At 46.7% G+C, this 24,192-nt stretch overlaps 1 protein-coding gene and 1 pseudogene across 3 annotated transcripts in view; one reads left to right on the top strand and one right to left on the bottom strand.

Annotated features, from left to right (window-relative positions):
* LOC144134981 (arylsulfatase B-like) overlaps positions 1-21,909 on the bottom strand; it is a 37,180-nt gene extending 15,271 nt beyond the window's left edge. For 2 of the 3 annotated variants that reach the window (XM_077667767.1, XM_077667765.1), the window contains exons 1-6: positions 21,806-21,909; positions 20,631-20,790; positions 16,581-16,693; positions 8,051-8,161; positions 1,448-1,573; positions 1,176-1,302 (exon numbers count right to left, since the gene is read on the bottom strand). In XM_077667767.1, the coding sequence (XP_077523893.1) occupies positions 1,176-1,302; positions 1,448-1,573; positions 8,051-8,161; positions 16,581-16,693; positions 20,631-20,790; positions 21,806-21,904 (736 nt within the window). In that variant the 5' untranslated portion in view covers positions 21,905-21,909. The remainder of the gene's footprint in view (positions 1-1,175; positions 1,303-1,447; positions 1,574-8,050; positions 8,162-16,580; positions 16,694-20,630; positions 20,791-21,805) is intronic. The other variant, XM_077667766.1, reaches the window with a different exon arrangement.
* Positions 2,498-5,788, top strand: LOC144133649 (uncharacterized; annotated as a pseudogene).
* Positions 21,910-24,192: the final 2,283 nt, after the last annotated feature.

Below are 24,192 nucleotides of genomic sequence, written 5' to 3' on the forward strand. Positions count from 1 at the left end.
CCCGCCGTCTTGTCACGAGGCCAGGCCCGCCGAAACGAGGCCCTTGGTAGCACACACAAGGAACGTCACAGAAGCATCTATAGTTTCCGATACCATATCACCTATGCCATTCCTTTCCTTATTTTTTTTTTGTGGGAGATGAAGCCAGCGTTTTTTTGCGTCTGATAAGAGAGTAACTGCGAGTATGTTGAAGTGCGCCGAAGCATTAACCTTTCGGAGGGAAAGGAGCAGAGTGACGCGCATCTCTGGAATGGCCAAATCCTCGCATTTATTTTCATGCACAGCGCATGCTTCACTTCGTCCCCCCCCCCCTTCCCAAAGCGCTCTGCGGTACGCTCCGAAGCGTTGCAAGTCATACTACGCGCGTAGTACCTAGTATTCGCATTAATAAAACAAAATTTCGACATGTCCTCAAACTACCTGTCCAAAATATCGTCAAAAGATTCTAATCCATGTTATGGAACGCAAAAGGCGTACTTCTCAAAACTGTCATGCAGTGCTTACTTGCTAACCTATGAAAAACAAAACAGGAACGGCAAAAAAAGAGTAGGAGATGAGGACCCATGATAAAGATATAATAGCTGGTTAAGTCGAGCAAACATTGTCGGTTCTTTCAGGAGATGATTTCGTTGTTATTTATATTGATGATTACATTACTGCAAGGCTCTTGAGGACGGTAGTATTGGCGGAGCTTTTATTGATGCTATGCGCTCAAGTCGGAAGCTTTTTTTTATCAAACTCTGTCCCTCTCGTGTTTTAAAACATAGAAGCCTTACCGAGGTATGCAATAATTGTACTGCGGAGATGGTCCTTTCTCAAGCAATGATGATTTGTGAAGGGCGGGTTGATAGGCACGCTTAATCGTGTCCTCGTGGCTATTCAGCGGCAGCTTGAGCGTCATTGTTAATTTGTAATTCCGTGACCGTATTCTTTCGACACGTCGCTTGCAAAAACCGATCTGCCAGTACACACTTCACAATGAGAGAACGAAGGCCCGGAAAAATTTCCTCTCTGAACACTCTGTGCCTGGACAATTATCCGACGTGATATGCACACCTGCATAAGCTGTTTTGTGTTAGGCATCCGAGATTACTGTAAATCTCCTAAACTCTTCTCCGCAAAAACGAGCTTGTCATCACTGCGGAAGTTGCGTTCCTGTCTCGCGTGCCACTTACCCGCAAATATTGTTCTGTTTTTTTCTTTGATGTAAGGGAACTTCGCGATATTTTCCAGCGGCGCTTCAAGTCGATGTGGACCAGGTGTTCCGTGCACTGCTTGGTAGCTCAGCAACAGAAAAAATGGCTGCGATTAGGAAGAAACTCAATAACCTCACGTGTACAAAATAGTGATCACCGATATGATGATATCACACAGAGTGAGATTTGGTTTGTTCTTTTTCACAGTGTTTTTAGAAACATAACACAAATAAACTAATCATTGTAATTACCTTCGACTTGTCTCTGTGCTGAATAACATCTTGGGCTCTTTGGGTAAAAAGCGTCGTAGAATAAGATCCATTTTCAGAGCGGACAGGATCTGTGTTAAACCAAAAATCAAGGCAACGGCTGTTTTCCTGCAACGAAAAAAAAAGTTGGCGCTCAAAACGGAAGCTGTCATCACGCATAGCAAAAACTAATTCTTATTATTTCACTACCTTATCCGAAGCCAGTAATCTGTATAGAGGAGAATGCTTTCATATCGCATGGAAAGATTATTTACTGTCTTCAACAGCAGTGTGAGATGTTTACAGAAGGGTGCTGTGTAAGTGCACGTCTGGCTAGTTTTTAGAGAAGGTGTATTAAACGACAAGCTAGTAAAGAGTTTAGCAATTCTTTGTATTGAGTCACATAGTGTTAATATTATGACGAACACGTGGTGAACCAATCACAATGGTTGTTCGAAGACTACGCCCACGGGCCATACTGGTGGCTGACCAAAGAGCGTCTCCACAGAGACAGACCTAGAAGAGGTTCGCACGGCGCTGCAGGACCTCAACAGCAGGTCGGCGACCGAGCCGGACGGCGCCACCAACAAGGCACTCAAACACCTAGACGACAAATCCAATGAAATTCTCACGAGCAACTAAAGCAAAGGCAGGAAACCGGCAACGCCGCCGACGCAGTGGAAGAAGGCCAAGAACATCCTGATAACCAAGCCGGGCCAGCCGCCCGACACGGAAAACCTCCGGCTCATATCGCTCACGTCCTGAGCGGAAAGGGTGTTGGAGCACGACTTGCTCAACACATGGCAAGAATACATCGAAAAAGAAGACCTCTACCCGGAAATGATCACCGGCTTCAGGCAGCACCTCAGTACCCAAGACACAATGATGCAAATCAAGCACCATATAATCGACGGCAAAACTGGCCCGTGTACTGTACGATGTCAGTGCGCGTTAAAGAACCCGAGGTGGTCGAAATTTCCGGAGACCTTCACTACGGTGTCCCTCATGGCCTGATTCGCTTTGGGACATTAAACCCCCATAAAACAAATAAACATGGTAGAGGGATCATAAAATTACATCAAATACTTTCTCACGGACAGAACGGACGAGCTCAGAGAAGAGGACCTTCAAGCACGGGAGTAGCTGGAAAGCATAGGCCCACCTCAGGGATCACTCATCTCGCCGATGCTTTTCAACCTGGTTATAATACTAGTGGCCAGAAGGCTCAGGAACATCAAGGAAGTCTGATACACGATATACGCGGACGACATAACGCTGTGGGTGGAAGGGGGCAGCGATTCCCACATCGAATCCACTCTACAGGCGGCCGTCGACGGGATCGAAGGCCAACTCGACGGAACGGGGTTCAGATGCTCGCCGAGCAAGTCGGAGCTCCTCGTATACCCGTCCGTAAAGCACCGGAAACCTAAGAGCAACCCGAGAAAGTACGATGCAGTCAAACACCAGAGAAGGAAACGCGATCCCAAGAGTCTACGAGATCAGAGTGCATGGAATGACAATCGAGACGAACGGCAGAAACGGCGAGAACGTCACCCGGCTCATGGCGAAAGCGGCGAACGCCACGAGACTACTCAAGCGAGTCACTACCAAGAAAAGTGGAATGAGGGAGGAGAGCCTGATCAGACTCGTCCACTCATTAATCATATGCCACGTAGCGTACCTGGAGGCCTACCACAAGTGGAAGAAGAGCGATAGAAACAAGATATACTCATCCACGGAGCCTACAAGACGGCATTGGGGATTTTGAAACAACGAGCATCAACCACCTCCTCAGCTGGGGGTGCACAACGGGCTAGAGGAGGTAGCGGAGGCCCAACGCGCCGCTCAACTTGAATGACTGTCTACGACCAAGGCCGGCCGGAAAATCCTGGACAACCTGGGAATTGCATACCAAGAAAGGGAGCAGACGGAGCTCCCCGTCCCCGATGAGATCAGGCGCAACATCAGGGTGGATACGACCCAGAAGAATATGCACCCGGAGTACAACAAAGGGAGGAGAGTGACGAGAGCCAAGTTGGTGATGGACTAGCACGCGGCGGACGGACACGCACGCCGCTACGTGGACGCGGCAGAGTACGACAAGCTACACGCTTCAGGATGGTCACCGTCGGCGCGACCAGCACAATTCGCACGACCGCCAGCACGAGAACACCTATGCAGAGCAAGCGGAGGAGGTGGCCATCGTTGACCGCGACTGCCACACGGTGCAGTGTTACTTGAGGCAGGCGGTGCGAAATTACGCCAAAGGCAAGATAGCGAAGGAAGCGGTGCGTATACTGCAGGCATCCAGAAACGACGACGGTAGCAAACTAAAAGTGAGAACCAAGTGGTTGCCGGCGCATGCGGGCGAGTCGTCGGACCGCCACGCCAACCACAGCGAGACGACACACGCCGAGGCGCGCGCGCTAACGGGCCGCGCCTCGGTCGACTGGCTGCTGTGTTTCAGCACCAAGGACGGAATGACCGAATACAACGAGATAACCGAGGCTTTCCGCTTGGCTCGCAGAACTCTCTCACCCCTTGATGGAGGCTGAGTCGAGAGCAAGCCGCTTTATTCAGACAGCTGCAGACGGGCACACTCCCCAGCCCATCGCTGAAGCACAGAATGTATCCTGAGACGCACCCCACAGACAAGTGCACAGTCTGGCGAAGGGAGGCAGCCGGCTTCGCACACATGCTGTGGAATTTCACCATGTACCAGAAAGAAGCTAAGTGTGGGAGGATCTCGCCGCGACTCGAAGCAGCCGTAAGGAGGGACATTCAAAACGAACAACTCAGCGTCGTCCAGCAGGTCGTCGAGGCGCTGGCCCTGCAGGGACCCAGAGGGCCGGCAGCGGCGAGCGGAGACCCAGGCCGCGTGGCCAGCGCCCGGAAGCCGACGGTCCAGAGCGCGCGCGCAAGCGCTCGTATCACTGCAGTCTCAAATAAAAGTTTTACCAATCCAATCCAGTTCTCTCTAAAGACTCGTCGTGCGACTAGTGCAGGTGCGAAAATTGAAAACTCAACAATTTTCCTTCGGAATGTATGTATTTTGTACATAAAATACCGAAGTTAAAAAATTGATACCTTATAATTTCTGTTAGCTTGACCTATCTCGTTCTCAAACATGAAAGGCCAACGGCATCTACTTTTTATCTGAGACAAGGTGCACGAAACCAAAGGCGGTGTGGTATATTACCGGTTACAAACATAGCCAGTTTCTTTGACGAAAACTAGCGCATCTGATATTAGCAAATGTCCTTTGGTTCAAACCAAATGCATGAACGCATCCATGCAGATTCTATCGAACCTTCTTTAGGGTCTCTCGTAATAATTTACAATGAAACCTCGTGAAGATTACGTGACGACCAGATCATCGCCGGAAAATGATTGCTGGTTTTACAGAAATTTAAATTATATGGAAGTTCACTGTGGAAGCTAATAAGAGATATCAAGCGGAGCTACGTGCAACAAGTCATATGCCGACACGGGCAGAAAATTTTCGAGACAGGGGAGTGGAAATGCCGAAAAAGGAAAGGTTTATATTGTGACTTGAGCTGTATAGTTTTTCTTCGCATCAAGGCCGGGTTTATTTCTGGCGCCCCGTATTAAAAGCACAGTAACATTAATGCTCCTGTGTAGCTTTCCTTGAAAACACAGGGATATCATTCCTTTCACTAGAGGCTAATGGCCCACTGATTTCTGGGAACAGCTTTCAGTTGGGAAGATTTTAGGCGAGTTCTTTTTATTTCTCTATCAGAATAATTTCCCTCTATTTTATACCTTTGAGGTGAATTTATTACAGTAAAGTTGAGAACTCTTACCAGCGACAGGTATGCATGAAGGCTATTGGACTTCATCGACATGAAATATCAGAAACGATGGCCATGGACAGGTGATGTCACAAAACAGGGCCCAGTTTCAATATCGATAAGAAAACGGCAACCTCTGATAACGTGTACAGGTTTCGCAGACAGTGCAAATTAGTCATGAGAAGGAATGAGTATGTGCTCAGCGATACGAAAGAGTAGCTAGCCAGGTTCAGGGTTATACTGCACTGATGGCGCGGGGAGCAAAGCTTGCTTGCTAATTACCGTTTGTATAATGAAGCGAAAAGCTTGACTACACTAGGTAAAGCAGTCGTCGCGTAGGCCGCAGAATGACCCTGAACCACCTTCAGCCCAACCACGTTAGCCGTGTATGACCGTATGTCGTTAAAATGTGGTGTCGAACCATTGACCCCTGACCTTGACCCATTAACTTTAGTTGACATGTGACCCCTGGCCTTCACCCGTGACCTTTAGTTGACTTTCAGACTTTGACATTGGGTGCTCTTCGGATTGACACTTGAGCTTGAGAACATCCAATGGGATGATGTGAAGCCACGTTATGACATCTGAGGGGGGTGTCGTAAGGCCATGTAATACGACGTCATAGCAACGTTGCGTGTGGGTATATATAAAATGGCTGTCGATAGCGTGTGGCGGAGCTGCCATGGACGAGCCTAGCACGCTTAGCAAGAGTGCTAGCGTTTGGCTAAATTCCAAGGTTGGCCAAGTTAAACAGCTGCCAATTTTTATCTTCGTTTCTCGAGTAGGGCTAGAATACTTGGTCTATTCAGCAAGAGTGGTGCTACGCGGCTCGCTTCGCATCTTGATTTGATGACAGGAGCAGTGAGCTACTTCACTTCCCTTCACTTCACTTTATTTCCTTAAAGACCCTCGTGTGAGGGTATTACATAAGGGGTGGGACACATATAGATTAACAACAGAAAAAGTACACAAAAATTGAACGCGTTAAACAAAACAAAATGATTATCGTGATGCAAGCAAACGCGTAATTTGGTTACGAAAAATAGTTTGGAATGTGATGGCAGCAAGTTCATGGGGAAGGCCGTTCCAGTCGCTAGCAGTCCGGGGAAAGAATGATGAAGAAAAAGTTGTTGTGCGTGCTCGTGGCCTAGATACCTGCTGCTGATGTCCGGTGCGAAGAGAAAAGCGTGGTGGGGAAGGGCAGGTATAGGGTTCCTGTGATAGGCCGGAATAAAAGAATTTATGAAATAGGAATAAACTAGCAATGTGGCGACGAAGTGCAAGAGTAGGTAGATTGGACTGCGATTTCAGAGCTGATATGCTGATATCAAAAGAGTGCGAGGAATGAATGAATCTAGTTGTCCTATTTTGAACTAATTCAAGTGAGTTAGTAAGGTATACTTGTTTCGGAGACCAGATGGGCGATGCGTATTCTAATTTTGATCGAACTAGTGATTTGTATGCGAGTAGCTTAGTATGCTGGGGGGCAGAGTGGAGATGAAGCTTTAAGAAGCCAAGCGTTTTTTTAGCAGATGAAATAATGTTCGCGATATGGCTATTCCACGTGAGGTCATGACTAAGATGAACACCGAGATATTTATATGATTGGACAGGGTCGATAGGAACGTTAGAGATAGAGTAGTGAAAGATGGTAAACATTACTTATGGCGAATTGTAAAACCAACGAAATGGCTTGTGGAGATAGCCTAGGAGGCGCCCGCGGCCACATTTATAAGACTTCTCGCGAAGAACAGAGTGGCAGAGAGAGAGAGAGAGCGAATCAACTTTATTGAGTGCCTGCCGTCGGAATGGCTACCCTAACATGGGTTCCGAGTTATTGCGACGCGGCCTGGACGTCGTCACGTCAGCGCCTTTAAGACTGCATCCGGGTACTATCAGCGGGGTAGCGTAAGGCTTGCGCCCTCCCCCGCTGATTTTCCCGGTCGCTGTCTATCGCGAGCCGCCACGACCTGCTGGACGGCCTGAAGTTGAGTGTGGCAGAGGCTGTGTCTGGTCGGCCGAGCCCAATTTGATGATGATGATGATGTCCTCAGGCTTAATGGCACCTACCAACGGCGGGGGATTGGCCAGGGTGCATTGCGGATACAAACGCACTCAAGGACAGAGGACAAGAGCGTTCTCAGCTGCGCGAGACCCCCCCCTCCCTTCGTGTTCCTTGCGCATGCTTCGGTGGTGACACTACAAGTACACTCCACTTAGTCACTAGTGACTCTAACTATACTTTGTAAAGCTTCCATGACCAATTTCAGCTTAACAACGTTATGTCAATTCCAATTAACGCTTCACACATGCACAATGGGCCTCCTAGCTTAAATGTGTCTAAGCTGCATCTGTTGCAGTCAGCTTAACGCTAAAGCGTGCTTGAAAGGGTGATTTCTCAGGGTGGTATTGAATACAAATTTTAACTTTTTGCAGAACGGAGTGAAATGCTTCTTAACTACAAGAATTTCTTGTAAAGAAGTCGGATCTCTCTCTCTCATTGTATCTATAAATATATTTGTGGAATTGTGATAATTATGACACCGTGAAACACATTTTAATACAGAATGCAATTAGGGCGGTTAAAGGAGACATATTATATGCATAAAAAAATGAGAAATGGGACTTACTTGACAGTAATGATAATCTCTGTTAGGTGAAATCGGTCTGGTTTTTCTTAAATTGCTGTGGTCTATTGATAGAGGACAACCAAGTTCTGAACTCAATGCCCTCAGACGAAATGCTGTGTGGAGTGAAAAAATAAGGCTATATTGAATCAGGTGGCATCACTCACTAATGGGATGCTGTGGCTGTAGTAGTCTTCATCGGGGTTGTAATACCCGTAAAAGCTGTCGAATCCCCGGAAGGTTGGTGTGAATTCCTTCATGTAATAGCCAAGGTCCCACTGCGTGTACACAATCAAACGACGAATAACACTGGGAAAAGAGACGGAGTAGTAAAATTTAACAAAAAAGACATATCAGGCATTTATTTGCACCTCTCGACGTAAGGAAATATTTGCACAAAAATACTAACAGAAAGGTTTCCACCGGAAACCAGAGAGGAACACACAAGATGATGATGATGGTGTCGTCAGGCTTCGTGGCTCATACCCAAGACAAGGAACACAAGACACAAGACAAAGAACATGCGCTGAGTTTTCTCTTTTGTGTTCCAGCTAGTTTGAGCTGTTTTCAGCATAAATATTCACCAGCTAGCTAGACTGTCTACTGTGCGGCTGTAACCCGAAGTTTAGCGGCAGAACTTTGAACAAGTTTACTCAAGTGAGATCTCCCTGATTTTTCTTAAAATGTCTTCGGAGTTTCTTTGCCTCTCACGGCTCCGGTACCGCGGCACCTATTCCTTGATTTCGACACAGCGTCGCTCGGCCTCCGTTACCGCCTCCCGTGCTATAGCATCATGTCGGTGAACAGCCCTTACCTCTGTTTCACAACACCGTCTACTCTGCTTCGATGTCGGCGGCATGAACGTTTTTGTCTTGCTTTCGCACTTTCTTGCGCGACCAACTGTATCTTGACGTGCTCTCCACTTTGATTAGACATCTACCATTCTCCGCGAAGCTTGCGCGTTTAAGTGACCCGCATCTGTGTGAAGTCTGAAGGAATAACTGAAATGACTTATTATTCAAGCCGCCTGTCCTTTCTACCGCACCAAGCACACAGCTACTGGACATCATGACAGCAAGCGCTCGACCCGCCCTGACTGAGTATGCAAGTGGTGATCAATTGTGTTCTTGCACACTATGAAAAAACAAGGTAAAATACCACTCACTGCACAACTAAGTCCTCACGACGAACAGTCATCCCTTGCAGACAGCAACTATGGCTTGCTTGCTGTTGTTATTAGTCTTTAAGAGAGCAAATGTGATCTTTTGGGGGATTAATCATTATGGCTATGCTGTTTGATCCAAGGGACTGAAGACCACTGCGGCACATTTAGTGCTTTCTAGTATGCGCCTACGGCAGTGGAGACTACCACTCGGCTGCTGATGCACGCAGCGCACACATGACATGACCTGCGAAAGATATAGCGATCGTGAGGCAGCATCGAAAGCGTGAGAACAATGCATGCTGTACAGCCGTTGGGTGCTGTTAGCTAGATAGAGCTGTTGTGATCGCCTGAAAATTTTCTGCGCCGATGCCGGGCCGCGTCGGGATTCATCTCGTGCCGGCAATCCTGCTGCGTGCTGACAATCGGCTTCACTGACAGTCAGCTTCACTGACAATCACTGAAAACGAGGCGCGTGTCTCACAATACAAAAATACAGGACTTATGGCGAGGTGAATGAAAAGACAATGCGAACACGAGCGGGACGCAAAGATACATATAAACTGAAAAGTGAAATGGCAACATTTTGCTACCAAGCGGAAATAAACGTCCACAGGTAGGCAACAGCATGAGTTCACTGTCCCTGCGGTTTGCGCGCTGGCTTTTCAGCACATATGTGCACTTCGGAACAGTGAACACGCACATGCTACAACACTCAGACAAAGGACGCCTCAATCGACCTCACAGGTGTGCCTGCGGCGTTAGCAGAACTTTTACTGTTCCCTTCGCCCCAGTATTTCCTTTCATAGAGGCGAGGATTACAGCGCCGGAGCAGGAGTGCTCATTGAATGAGCTGTGCAGCGTTAGGGGCGACGGCGGTCGTATAAACAAGTTGATAATGTTGGGGCCACCTGTGATAATTCAATAATTGGCTTTTCAGTGCCAAAGAGCCGTATTTCGTAGCGCGTCACGGCCTAGCGAACTGCAAGCCCGCTTCTTTTAAACGTCGTTCGTTATGCTACCTGGGCTTGAAAGTATGACCCGCAAATGCCAAACGGTGCTTCTCCAAGTCGGTCAGTGGATTGCGATTAGGAAATTCTCAGTGTGGTTCCATTAGCTTCCTTGTATCCCATTGTATGTTAGAGCGGGGTTTGGCGAGAGACAAAGCATCGCATAAGCACTTAGAATCCGCGAGCGTAGTTTTGTCTTCATTGCCCTTAGCCCGCAGTTTGCGGAGTGCTTTGTTCTCAGCGTTGTGAAAGTCGAAATAATCTGCGTAAACTTTGGAAGTACTCACGGCAGTGTACATAAAAGAAAAACGCTTCTGACCTGGGGCCCTATTCTATAAGGTATCCTTTTCGCGTCCATTCGGTTCTAATTGTAGTGAATTTTAATGCCGCAATGCCATCTTATAGTCCAATGAGCGGCATGGCACAAGGTATTTTTTGTTTGCTTGAGGTGGGTCAAAGACCCATTTAACAAGCTTTTCGCCCTAATTAAGCCGAGCACCAGGCCAGGGGAAACTTGTACCCATTGTATCACCGGTGGGTACCTGGCAGCAGTGGGACCATTCGGGTCTGTGTCAGTGGTCACTCAAATATAACCGCGCCTTTAAAGCTTCTGTGGTAGGCGACCCGGCCATTGGGTGCTTGGCGACAGGACCTCAACATTGGCGAGAATTGGACGCAAGATGCAGCCAATGGTGAGGTGCATCGCAGCGTTCTGCCAACAGCTGCGACCAGACCTGACCAGTGGGTGCCGTTAGCTGCGATATGCTGCAGCTAATAAGAGGACCCGTCGCCAAACGCTCGATCGCCGAGTCACTTTCCAGTCACGGTTGAAAGCCGCAGGTATACTTAGTTTACTTTCATTTCATTTATTGTGATATTAAGGGCTTGAAGGCGTTCCATGAGGTGACGTATTGGTTATTATGCGGCTAATTGCAGTGAAATCATGCATGAAATAAGAGAAAAAGTCACAGGAACCGACAAAGAACTACACAGAAACTCAGGAACCGAAAAAAACTAGAAGAACAACAGGTATGGTAAAGCAAGTACTAATATCGGTGTTCCACACAGGATGCCTAATCAACATTACAGAATCAAGGCAACAAAACTTTGTGGTGCGTACGTGCGAAAGCGGTGAACGCTATGAAAAATTAGTTTTTATTTGCTCGTAGCGTGTTTTATGACCTGCACATGAAGCGATGTCTTGAGGTAACGAAGTCGTGCTCTTGCAATGATTAAAAATGAGCTGTACGCTGAAGTGCAGCCGATTATGCGGGCTGTCGGGTTATCGTGGCTAAGGCGTGGGGACGATCTCAATGGGGCAAAAGCGCTGAATGACATGGCATCGTTCAAGATAAGGAGACGATGGGACTGCTTTAGGGCGGCGACATTGCCGTCTCTTGAGTAACTGGAGGTGGCGAACCGACCGAACTGCACGATTTTGAATTGATTCCGATTTGGTGGATAGGTACAATTGGGATGGATGCCAGATGGAAGATTTGTACTCTAGTTTTGGGCGCACAAATTTTTCTTGCGCCAATTGTTTAATGTCAGGAGATGAATATTTCAGATTTCCTCGCAGGTAACCAAGTGAGCGTGAGGCATCACAGCAAATAGTTTGAATGTGGGTTACGCATGAAAGTGATAGTGTCAGATGTACTATCGATGACAAAAGTGGCATTCTGTACGCAGTGGGAGCAGGCGCAACGGAAACTGCATTGTAGCGCCATCTACAGGCGGCATCTGGGATCGAGACAGCCAATAGGAGCCCTTTATAATCTGCAGGCATGTCGCTTGACTCGTTTCAATGCTTCTAGCTTTACACGGCGTTACGACGCAGTTTTGCGTTGTTCCGGCTCCCGCTGCGTGAAGTATACCACTTTTGTCCCCGATTGGACACCTAGATGATTATATGATTACGTTTCGTTGATAGGCACTAACGAAATGCTCTAAATATGAAGACTCAAGGTGTGTTTACGAGTGAAGAACAATGATTTGCACTTAGCAATTTCAAGGCGTCTGCCATTTTTCACGCCATGATGAAATAATCTCGACATCGTGTTTAAGGCAAGGCTATCAGCCGGGCTACGTATTGAATTTTAAATGACGCAGACATCTGCAAAGAGTCATAATTTCCATTTTATGTTAGATGGCAAGTCGTTAACGTATATTAGAAAAGTAGCGGTGACAGGCCTCTGCTTTGCGGCACACCCGATATTAAGTATGTTAGGGTTGTTTGGAAGTAATTGGCAGATGTTAGCTGTCGCCATCTGTTTATAAAATGCCCTTGACAACGCATTAGATTAGTGGGCAACCCGAAGCTTGAAAATCTTGCGAGCAGAATATTATGAGATAAGCGGTCGAATGCGTCAGTAAAGTCTAAACAAATTAGATTTATCTGGAAGTTATTGTCCATGCCCGTAAGTATGCCGTAGGTGAACTCGGCCAGCTGTCTCTCACACGACAGTGATTTCCTGAAAACGTGCTGATGAGGATAAAAGGAGCTAGTTGAGTCATGAGAGGATAATAATCCTGACGATATAATCTGCTCAAGTAGCTTGGAATTAACGCAGGTGACGAAAATTGAACAATAGCTAGATGGACATGCTAGGTCACCTGTTTTCAAAGCGGGGACAATTTGGGCTATGTTCTATTCATCAGGAACGCTTCCAGTGTCTAAAAAGTGTGTGAATATTAGGTGCAATATCTGACTGCATACTGAGAGAACGTTTTTAAGGAGCTTACTGTTTATTTGGCCACCTCCAGCAGATGATGGCAGCTTGAGCGTACTGATAAGTTATAAATTTCTTCGGGGTTAATTTTTAGCTCAGGCTTTTCTTTTTGCCAGTGTGATTGTAATGTCGCGATTATTAAATTTTTAGCGGATGAAAAGACGTATGAGGAATATTCGAGTGACCACTGACAGTGGACCAAATGGCCACGAAATGGACTAGTTATAGAATACGGCCCCTGTATTTTTGTGGCTGGACACTGCAGCTCCTAAAGTGTTTCTTAAACTTTTGTAGTGTTATGAAAAAATTGCGCACTCAGGACCACGGACAGGGAAGACCAAACACAAGCGCTTTAGGTCTTCCTTGTCCGTTGTCCTGAGTATGTTATTTTTTCCATGACGCTATACCAACTAGCTCAAATGTCGATTCTACTTTTGTAGTGTTTGGTCTCATGTCCCAGATAAGGTATGGAGCGCTGAGGCATCTCCTACTTCTCCGGTCGCTATCCTCATGTCGCATATGTAGGAGCTCCATGATGGTGACTTTAACGAACGCTGACTTTTCATAGTGACTTCAGTTTTCTGCTACTCTCCTTTCTCTTTAATTTTCATCCCCTAACCCCTTTCTTGCCGTGCAGGGTAGCAAACCAGTTATTCTCCCGGTTAACCTCCCTGCCTTTCCTCTCCGTTTCCTCCTCATCCTCCTGCACGATAGTGTGTATGTGTTGCAAATAGTGATTCCACAGCAGTAGAATGCAAATGTGTCTTGTAGGTATGAGCAAGCGTGCGCTCTACGATTGCGCAAGAGAATATTTGTCTGCCCAACTGGGCTTAGTTGTGCTGACTTAATGACGGGCTCTTAAGTGGCGACCACATTTTGGCGCCATAAAGGCAGTGTCTTTTAGCCAACTGCCCACCATGCGTGCCAAAGAACGCGCATATGTGGCTTTTCTTTTACTCCGTTAGGTTTGGTTTATGGGGGTTTAATGTCTCAAAGCAACTCAGTCGATGAGGGACGCCGTAGTGAAGGGCTCCGGGAATTTCGACCACCTGGGGTTGTTTGACGTGCACTGACATTGCACAGTACACGGGCCTCTAGAATTTGGCCTCCATCGAAATTCGACCACAGCGGCCGGGATCGAACCCGCGTCTTTCGGGTCAGCAGCCGAGCGTCACAACCGCTGAGCCACCGCGGGGGACTTTTACTGGGATAGGATTAGCACTGCTATACTGGAAAAATGTGTCCGTCCGTCCATCTGAAGCATCGGCTGGCAGCTGACAAAGTGAAGAGAGGGAAATACCCGTCCACGTTCAATAAAGTGGGCCAGGGAAGAAGAAGAGAAGTTGCAGGAGGGATTGGAGAGGGGGTACGGCGTGCCGCATTGCGATTGCTGTATTGGAGCGGGACAGCTTACAGTGTGTTGAACAGTGATTTGCGTGCTGGATAAGGCCACGCGCTCGCACGCTCTGAACCCGCCGGCGGCAGCGGCTGGTCACTCTGTGGGGAACACTGATGCTAAAGTATACCATGGCGCATCAGTCGCTATGATCGCCTTTTATTTTCTAAACAGCCTTTTGGTAGTCGTGTTTTAAGCAAAAAAAAAGCAACGCAGCGTTTAAGCAGCGCACTCTTAGACTGACTTCCTGGGCTAGCGCTGTCGGAAACACGCCATCTCTGGAAACATCATTAAGGCTTCGATAGTGAATGCATACCCTTAGGCCTCCGCGTTTCTTCGCGAGGCAAACCACTGTAAAGTAGCTTTCGGTTGGATTAATTACTTCATCTACAGCGGCTCGACCTGGTTTGTCCTGGCATCGGAGGAAAGCGCTCCCAGGATTGGATACGATCCTTTGAGGAGCCTTTAGTGAACGACCTTCTTGCAGATGGATGCAGTGTAAGTCGGCGCGACCTACCGTAACGTTTTTTTTTTTATCACGTCTGGAAACGCTAGGAAAGTTTACAATACTGTCTCGGCTCTACTGCACTCCAGGTAAGCAATGACTGTCTTGAAAATGTCAGACAGCTGAACGTGTCCTTCCTAAGGTTGCATGCGCGCGTTTTAAACCGCCTCGAATTCCTTGTCTTCTTGGTTTATTCCACCCTGGTAAGTCCAGTTGTGCGACGTAGGGGTTTGGTTTGTTGCCATGCACCCCGATTCGCTTCCACTTATAGTCTCGCAGCGCATAGGGATGATTTTTCTCACCAGCCTTATTTCCGAGCGCTTTCACGACCACTTTGATATCCGCTTGCGGTATGAAAGCTGTAACCTGCTCGGGAGCGCTGAGCTTTGCTTTTCGGTTGAATTAAAAAGCATAGTCGTCCTAAAGGCAGTCCGCCGATGGGCTGGCATCTTTAACAGCTCTCTGCAAGCTGCTTGGGAGCTAATCCAATAACTTCCGAGCTTTCTCGCAGCGCGAGGCGTATTTGCAACCGCTATATCTATGTGTCCTTAAGTTGGACCAGCTGAATAGGGTTTCGGAGCTCATATACAAGCTTGCGCTTTCGTTGGCCACGTTTTAGTAGGCACAAAGCGATAACTGGACATATTTTTCTAATTATCGTGACTTCCATTGGACCACGCAATAATGCGTGCTTAAGAAAAATAGAGCCCATCTTTAAAAGGAACATTGCCACGAAAGGAGCCGAAAGCCGATAACATGGGTAAGCAGCGTTAAGACTACAAGAATTAGCGCGCCATAGCAGAAATTAAATTTGTTACCTGGTCGCAAAGAATGAACCCTGGGATTCCTCCTCCGGACCTTAGTTCCCAAAATTTGCTGGCCACCTTAATTTTGGTTTTGCGCCAGGTATCGTATGTTATGATCAGAAGGAGCGTGTGTGGGGGATGGCAGCTTTTTTCTAAAGGCAAAGGCGCGTGCCTTTAAATTGTTAAAGAGCACAAAACTTCTACCATCTTCAAAGCGAACTAAAACTTGTCTGATGATGGTCAAAGCAAGGACAACTTGCAGTGTTTTCAAGTGCTCAACGGAGGCCACTTTTGGCATTTCCGTCTTAAAATTTACTTTTGTGCACTTATTCGCCGTAGCACACTTAGTTTGTGGATTTCAACGCTCAAAAGTGACACGTACGTAAAGAAGATACATAGGGTACCTCACGGCATTAATTTCGACCAACAGGTGTTCTTCGAAGTGCACTGACATTTAACAGCACATGAAGGTTTTTGCATTTCACATTTCCTCAAATATCCCCGCCGTGGCCACGTTGGGTCCCAGGTGCCCGGGCTCGGCAGCCAGACGCATAGTCACACAAAGAAATCGGAAAGTTATAGATTTAAATTTTTGTATTACGTGTCATTTTAATCTTCACTGGGCAATAGGCAAAAGAAGCTTGCTGCCGAAAGTCCAACAAACCGATTGAGAACGTTTATATTCAACCGGACGAGCGGCAACTTTGAGCTGTAATTGGGCGACTTTTTTATAAATATATTGCGAAATGACAAAACGACTGGCAAATAATTGTTTTTGTGATTTTGCTTTTCAGAATGCCGATACTGCCTAGCCGAGGCAGGGCGACAGAATATTTTCTGTGCGCTGCCAGCACATACAGTGCTTTACGATTACATGAGTATCGTTCTGCTCCAGCTTGTTCTAATCTGAGGAGCTTGAAATCAGCCGTTATTAATTAAATTGTAAAGCACATAGAACAATCCATGGATCAACAGCTAAGCTAGTGCTTCAAAGCCCTTAATTGCGGCAAAAGATGTGTGCTCCATTGCGCTGATGAATTATGTATCCTTCAGCAAAATATGAAGAGCCCATCAGGCGGACAAACATACCTTTCCAACCAAGTGAGTCTCGTAACCAAGTTTCTTTAGGTACTGAGGTAGAATAGTCACGTTGAGTGGCAATCCCCAAGGAGCGCCGTATCCGGCTGGGATTCCTTGCATTCCTTAAGACATGCGGGAAAACATGAGCATTGGAAAATGTTGCACTTCCGGAGCGTCACTTTTCTCATGTAAGGAAAGAGGCATTGCGTGACAAAGCCGTTTTAGAAGTAATGTGTGGTCATTTTTTCGCTTTACGGGTGCCGCTCAGCGCACAAGCACTTTCAGTAAACCTTGGTTCTTTCATACTCTGATATCATTCTCAATGCAGACGTGTAGCTCGACACAGCCACTGATTGAAAAACCACTGCAGTAACATTCCAACATTGATATTAAGTACAGCAGAAATTTATGTATTTAGATTGGGTTAAATTGTGCAATAGATTAGATAGACGGAATTATCAAGAAAAGTTGCCGCAGAACTTCCAATACGGCATGATGCTACATAGCCGGAATTCACACAGGTCGTAATGTGATCGCAGAATCTCAAGGCCGTGCCCTGGAAAACTGTAACGCTTAGTGAAAGAGAGGGGCGCGATTGTTACATGAAACATCAAAAAGTGCATTTGTGTTTCTTTCTAAACTAAACACATCAAGCGCAACATAGACCTTCACGAGATACACGCTGATTTCTTCTACGTGTCTGTACTGAATTCTTAATTTTTGCTAAAAATTTATCTTTAAACGTTGTACCAACAGGCTAGCAAAAAAATTTTGTTGCCTAAGGTGTGCAAAGATTTTGGTGCGCGCAAACAGCTGTCTCGCTAGCCCCGCCTATTGTATCGCCATGACATGTTATAGATGTTTCTTTAATACTCTAGAGCTTCCCGTAAGCGGCCACTGCGTCGATCGTTTTCAAAGTTGGAGCACGGAAAAACTTTATGTCCTGAGAAGAATTTATCGGTCGCCGCTATGGGTACTTGAAAAGGTATAATTTGCTATCTTAGTGGCTCTATGCATGCGAAGTTCGTCTGCTTAGCCCAGCATCGCGAATGTGAAATCACAGCCGCGGCGGGCCGATTTCGTTGTGGGAAAATTGAAAAAAAAAACATCCATGTGCTGTAATTTCTAATGTTTCATTTCAGCGCCCTAAAGCCCAACAAAAATACTGCTCCTTCAAAGCATGCCATTGGCGACAAAATAACGGAATTATTTGCGGTCTACTCGAGCAAAAACGGCTGTGTCCTGCGTTACACATGGCATGAACCATGATAAGCATTGAAACATATTGCTCCTTGGCGACAAGCTGAATACCGAGACGTGATGACGTGCCAATGAGATGATGCTATTGGCGTCCAGCCTAGTGTGAACGCTGCGACCAGCGCCACAACATCCCTTGCCATCTACTCCGATAGACTATGTGGATGCAGGTAAAATTGGGAGTGGTTGCAGGGATAACCGACCTTGAATATGCCCAATGTATATAGGAAGTTTAGGGCTTATACCGTGCTCTGAATCCCAAGGTGCATCTCGCAATTTTCGAGACCGCAAGAACAAAAAAAAAGGGCCAGATTCCAGCTATAGCCGCTACTCTTTATCGATACTACCAGCAGAATGTAGCAGGGTGCTGTCATCAGCATATATCACAAACTGAACAGAAGAGTCTGTGGTAAGCGGCAACAGTTTCCCGACGTTACAGGCCAACAGTCAATAGAGACAATAAGTGTCCAATTATTTTAAAAAATACTTAAAAATGTTCATTTCGACAAGCGCCTAATGACTTTCATATGCGTTGATTGGCAGATCTAGAAAGACAAAAAGATTGCCGCGGTTTTACCGCGAAAGCAGTGGTAGTCTCTCACTGTGCAAATACCGCTGTCTGTATGTCTGTAGCTTCAGGAATTGAAGCTCCCTCTCCCACCCCTATCAAGAGCATCACCCCAATAATTTTGATGAGCACTTACCAACTTGCCCAAATTTCCGCCTTGCGTCACAAGTCACCTCCCCACCCCACCTCCACGAATCTTCACACTCAAGAGGCACAATCCACTGCTTACCCAGCTGTATCTTCTTTATCCGGCTCGCACCACATCCCATCTGCATCCAACCTTAATATTTCCTCCATCGACTAGAAGGCCACGCAGCAGCGGAACGCGAAAGCGACGCCGAAATTGAATTAAATGGCGCAGCTATAAAGCCAGCCACCTCTTCACCCCACCTCCATGTTTAGGGGCCTGCCCACCCACCTTCTGCCACCGTCGACCCACTACCCCACTTCCCGTCCTCCCTCCACAGGCCGCACCCACCACAGCCGCCAATATCTGGCCACCATTACCGTCCAGAACAATTTTGTTGGAGTGTGAAGCCTCAGTTTAAAGTAAAAACACCAAACCCATCACCGAGTGTAAATCCAACAAGCGCCATATTCCATAAGGTGTTCCTTTTTCATTATCTATTTCGCGCCCTTTTGGTCCTGTGTAATTGGTCACTGATTTCACCCTGCGCTTTAAGCGCCTGTTGGAAGCGACTGGGCCTATCGGTGGTTGGTGAAATGACCTCATTATTGGCTATTATTGGCCGCGATATGCCGCTGGTGAGGTGCGTTGCAGCGCTTTGGCAACAGTAGGAGTAATGCTGAGGTCCAGTGATTAGTGACAGAGTAACAAACGGACATGAAATGAAAAAAATAATATAGACAGCTTATAGAATGCGGCAGGGTAAACGGCACGTTACTAGAATAATTTCAGCAAGCTGTTGCTGAAAACAATCTAGAACTCCTGGACTGGCACTCTATTCCTGATATAAATGTTTTAAATTTCTAATTAGTTTTTACTAGTAATAGCTTTGGAGAAACCAATATTACAACAGATTAGGCCGTGCGACTCTCAAGAGCCCTGAATTGGTTAGTTTCAACGGACTAGGACGTTCCGTCTTTTTAAAATTCGATTCCTTGAGCTGGGCCACCTGGGGTCCTTTTTGATTTTGGTTGGTAACAACTTTATTCAAAAGTCCTGCAGAGCTTTCGCCGACGGGGGCATTAGGACTCCGACGTGGGGACGTCGAGGTGTTTCCTCGCCGTCGCCTCGCGGGCCTGCTGGACGGCCCAGAGTTGGTCACCGAGGCTGGGGCTGCGCAAGGTAGCGGTCCACCGCGGCGGGAGGGTTCCGGAGTTATCACCGTCAGGGTTTTTGCTACAGTCCCAGAGCATACGGGGTAAAGTGGCTATAGCAGTGTGGCAGACCTTGCTTATATTCGTCGGGTATGTTCCAGGGTAGAGTCTGTGGTATTTTGACAGATTGGGGTACGTGAGCGTCTGCAGTTGTCTGAGGGCCATCGCGTGCGCCCTGTCCAGCTTGTTGATAAGCTATTTTTCGTTGTCTATTGCGCGTCCGTTTGGTCCTCTGTCAGTGGTCGCTCAGATATTCCCGTGGCTTCGAAGCGGCGGGGGCAAGCGGCCCAACCATTGGGTGTTTGGGGACCGGAGCTCACCATTGGTTGCACATCACAGCCAATGGCAGCCAGTGGTCAGGCCAATGAGTTTTAGAGCATATGGCCCACATTGATGTTCGATCTGCCCTTGAGTACCTGGCAATTAAAGAACTGATGTGGGCTAGATGTAGGAATGTAGCATGTTGTAGCCCTAGCAAGACCTTTATGGTACCCACGTAGAATCAACAGGGCCAAGCCCAGTTTGCGCTGGCCCTCTTATTCGCCACAGGGGGCCGACATGGGTACTCTGAAGGCTGCCAGAGCCCCGCTTTTCTATGTGGGACCCACGATAGAACCCCCATCCCCCCTGTGTGCTATTGGTACCATCAAAAAATGTACACTTCAGACCTTCAGACAACTGCAACATCTGTTCAAAGTACTCGATTTAAACCCCACATCAGTAGAAGGGAGGCAGAAAGGAGTTCTCTCGGCGTTTTTGCCGTGCGGGTGCCCAGAAACGAATTTAATAACTTTTTTACATTCTTGTTCTCAAGAATAAATAATTAACCCGTAAACTCCTGCCGCATCCTCCGCCCATGCATGCACATTTTCGCGAACGGACGTTGTACTTACCTGTACGTATCGGATACAGGCCTGTTAGAAGTGCTGCCCTCGAAGGCGCACATGAGGACTGTACGTAGTGGCTGTTGAGGATAATACCATCAGCCGCCAGAGCATCCAAGTTGGGCGTTGGGATCTGAGACGAGCCGTGAAAACTCACGTCGTACCATCCCTGTGCATCAAGAAAGCAAGAATTAACCACGTAGCCGATGTGTCGACTGATAACGGCAGTGGGTTCGCATGTGGCCTCTTCCTGTGCAGTTGCCCCTAATTGCTTTAGGCTTCCCGCAGCTACTCATGAGGTCGCGGGGACCAAATCTGAATAAGCCCGAAGACAGATAGGACTCATAAGTTTAACTCAGGAAGGCTGGCTAGGAGGCCACTGGCAGTAAAATACATAATTACAAGGTCAAACGCAACCAAGAACACATTCCGACATAAACAGACAGGACAGAAGGAAGAAAAATGTAGTTGATACAGAGCCCATTGAACTACAGTGTAAAGTAGTTAGCGCAGAGAGACGGGCTAATGGTTGGCTTTTATTAGAACACCCAGACTGATAATTTGGTGCGCATTAAAAATACTTGAAAAATGGAAATCATTACACAGCTGCTCCTGGCAGCGTCTTTTCCAGCCTCTTCGCGCACCTCGCCCCTCACTCCGATCCTTTAACAGAGCCTTTGCTTAGTTAAGCCAATTTTTATTTATTTTAACTTTGTTTTTATGAATTCCACTGAGCTGCAGATATTTTTATAACTCAGAACGTAGGCAGCGGGAACTACTGGATTCAATACGTAGGAGGCAAGGTTAAAAAGTGTGACCACGTGTGGATTGGCTGATCAATGAAGTGTTTAAAGAACCATGAATACGTCGGAGAATGAAGAAAATACTTAAATACATGCTAAACTTCAATGGCATTTACAGCGCTCATGCTTACACTTCCACAAAGTATTTTGCTTCCCATATGAGATGCGTTGCAATGTGAAAAGGGAATTGCAGGCACTACCCTCCTGAGGATAGACATGGGATTGTGCAAGAGTTTTTAAAAATATTTTTAGATTTTTTAGATTTACACCAGCAGAAATAACGTATGACTGTGGCACATAAATTTTATATTGTTAGGCATTCGGTTGTATCACAAGAGATATAATAGGAAGGCGCTGTAGGAGCGGAGACGCAGTACGTACCAAGTCGTCGGCGAGTAATATTATTATGTGAGGCGGCGCTTTGGTGCACGTAACTGCCAGAGGAAACAAATATAGAAAGGCCAGAAAACAACTCGCCATTTCTGAATGCCTGAAAAGAAGAGAAATGTGCATAAGTTTTCGAACTACGGCGCTCTTCAAGATTTCAACCTTCAACAGAGCTGAGCGCGTTCTCATGCCTTCTTAATACATTGAGGAAATCCAAATAAGTATGCGCACTGCTGTATTTAAAAACAAAACAAGATATATTGATTATATTGCCCCGTTTATGCAACTTGCTACTTCCGAGGCCCTAAGATAATAAAACTGAAGGAAGAACTTCGGCGAAACCCAAAATTCAACGAAGCGGCCGCTGTGCCTGTGGGGTTTTGGTGCTTAGCTCCTGGTCCGTAACACCCGAATTCGATACCGGCCGCAGCGGTTGTATTTCGATGGAGGAGAAATGCTAGAGGCCCGTGTACTGTGCGATGTCTATGCACATTAAAGAACAGCAGGTGGTCGAAATTATTCGGAACCCTCCACTCCGGTGTCCCTCTCAGCCTGAGTTCCTTTAGGACGTTGATCGCCGTATGCTATACACCGAAATTCAACGTGCACATGGCATAAACAGCTTAAACATACTCAGTCTTATGCATTGTATAACACGCCGAAATATGCAAATAACAGATATTACATCGTGCATGGTACCGGTACCAGCCCGTAGCGTTTATACAGGTGACCAGATCAACGACACTGTCCCGGGCGAACGCGTCGGCCTGACGTTATGCAATTTATAACATGTGGTAATTGCTTCGACCGTTCAAGGGGAACAGTAAAACCAGTCTCATTGGTACCACATATGTCCAAGGTCATCCAAATCGAGGACATTCCGATACTTCTTATGGCATATTAAACACGGCACTCGGGATTCCAGGCGAACATCTCGGATTCGAAAGCTAGCTGTGGTGAGCGCATTCCAATAGAAACCAAATATCAAAGCGCTTGTCGTGCAATGGCGTCAGTGTTGAAGAACTTACAGCATTCGAGAAAAATCCAGAGCCATCCTCTATGGTGTCGCTAAACGTGGAGCATTATAACATTTTAACCAGCATAGCACGCACCCATAAGACCTTGTATTTCTCGGGCAAGATCAAAACTGTGGCATACATTTACGTGTTTGAAGCCCTCACGAAGCACATGCCATAGCCTCTCACAAAACTGACATTAAATGAAAGAGTTCCGTTGGGTATCGTGCACGTGAAGATAGCGAAGGCATGCGGCAGTCTGGAAAGTATTTATAGCTTATTTCTATTCGACGTGGGGTGTCAGGGCCAAAATCAAGCAGCAGTGCTTGCTTTCTGGTTATAACAATTGGGCTAGCAATGACCAATGTGCTACGTGGGCGCTTCATGAGCATCTATGTTCAAAACGATTTGCATGCTAACGGAGGATTCATGATCGAACTTATGTAATTTATTATTCCAATTGAACAATCATCACGTGTTTCCTTTCGGAAGATTCCCGTATAAAAGCATTTTAAGCTCAGAATCTTAAAAAACTGAAAATGCAGTGCATATGAAAAAAGCAAACACTCACCGAAAGAAAAAAGCTTAGGGGAATGTTTCGTTTTTATCTACGGTTTTCATTAATTTAAAGGCAATACTCTGGTTATTTCAGCGCCGAGAATTCTTGATTATATAGTAAAAGAAATAACAACATACCGTTGATGGGAAAACAAACCACGGCCTCCGGATTTCTCATCTGGTGCTCTACCAACAGAGGTACAGTAGTGGCTGTTCAATCGCACACTTCAGGGGAGTTTCGTGTTGCGAGTAACCTAACCTTGAGCGTGCTCTACAGCGCCACCTTCGTCACTAAAAGCGGACGTAGTACGTCCCGCATTTACGTGAGTTTCGCGTGAAACGCGATCAAAGGGTGAGAGCGAAAGCTGTGCGAGAACCCTCTTATGCTATCTATGGCATCAATACTGCCGGAACCGATTTCTTCGTTAACCTGCTGAGCAGGTAAGGCGAAAAAAATGAGGGGCTGTTATGACATACATTCGAGGGAAGCCAACAGTCACAGAAACCAATGAGCACAGGAGAACTATTCGATTTTTTCATTAGTAATATTGATCGTTGAGAAATTAGCAGTTTAATTATTTGATCGCAGAAAGATAATTGATTAGAAAGAATAAGAAAACGCCTGCATGGCTGCCGGTGGGATACGAGCACACGGAGGTGTTGGATTCGAAATGTCAGGTAGTGGTAACGTCTGTCGAGAAGACAGCGGAGAGGGCTTCCAAAAGAAACTGTTTATTGGGCTGAATCTTGCCCAAAAATAATTGAACTGTTCGGCGGCAGCGATAGGCAACAAACATGCTCGGCGGT

The sequence above is a fragment of the Amblyomma americanum genome, chromosome 5 (assembly GCF_052857255.1).
Source record: "Amblyomma americanum isolate KBUSLIRL-KWMA chromosome 5, ASM5285725v1, whole genome shotgun sequence".
NCBI classification, from domain to species: domain Eukaryota; kingdom Metazoa; phylum Arthropoda; class Arachnida; order Ixodida; family Ixodidae; genus Amblyomma; species Amblyomma americanum.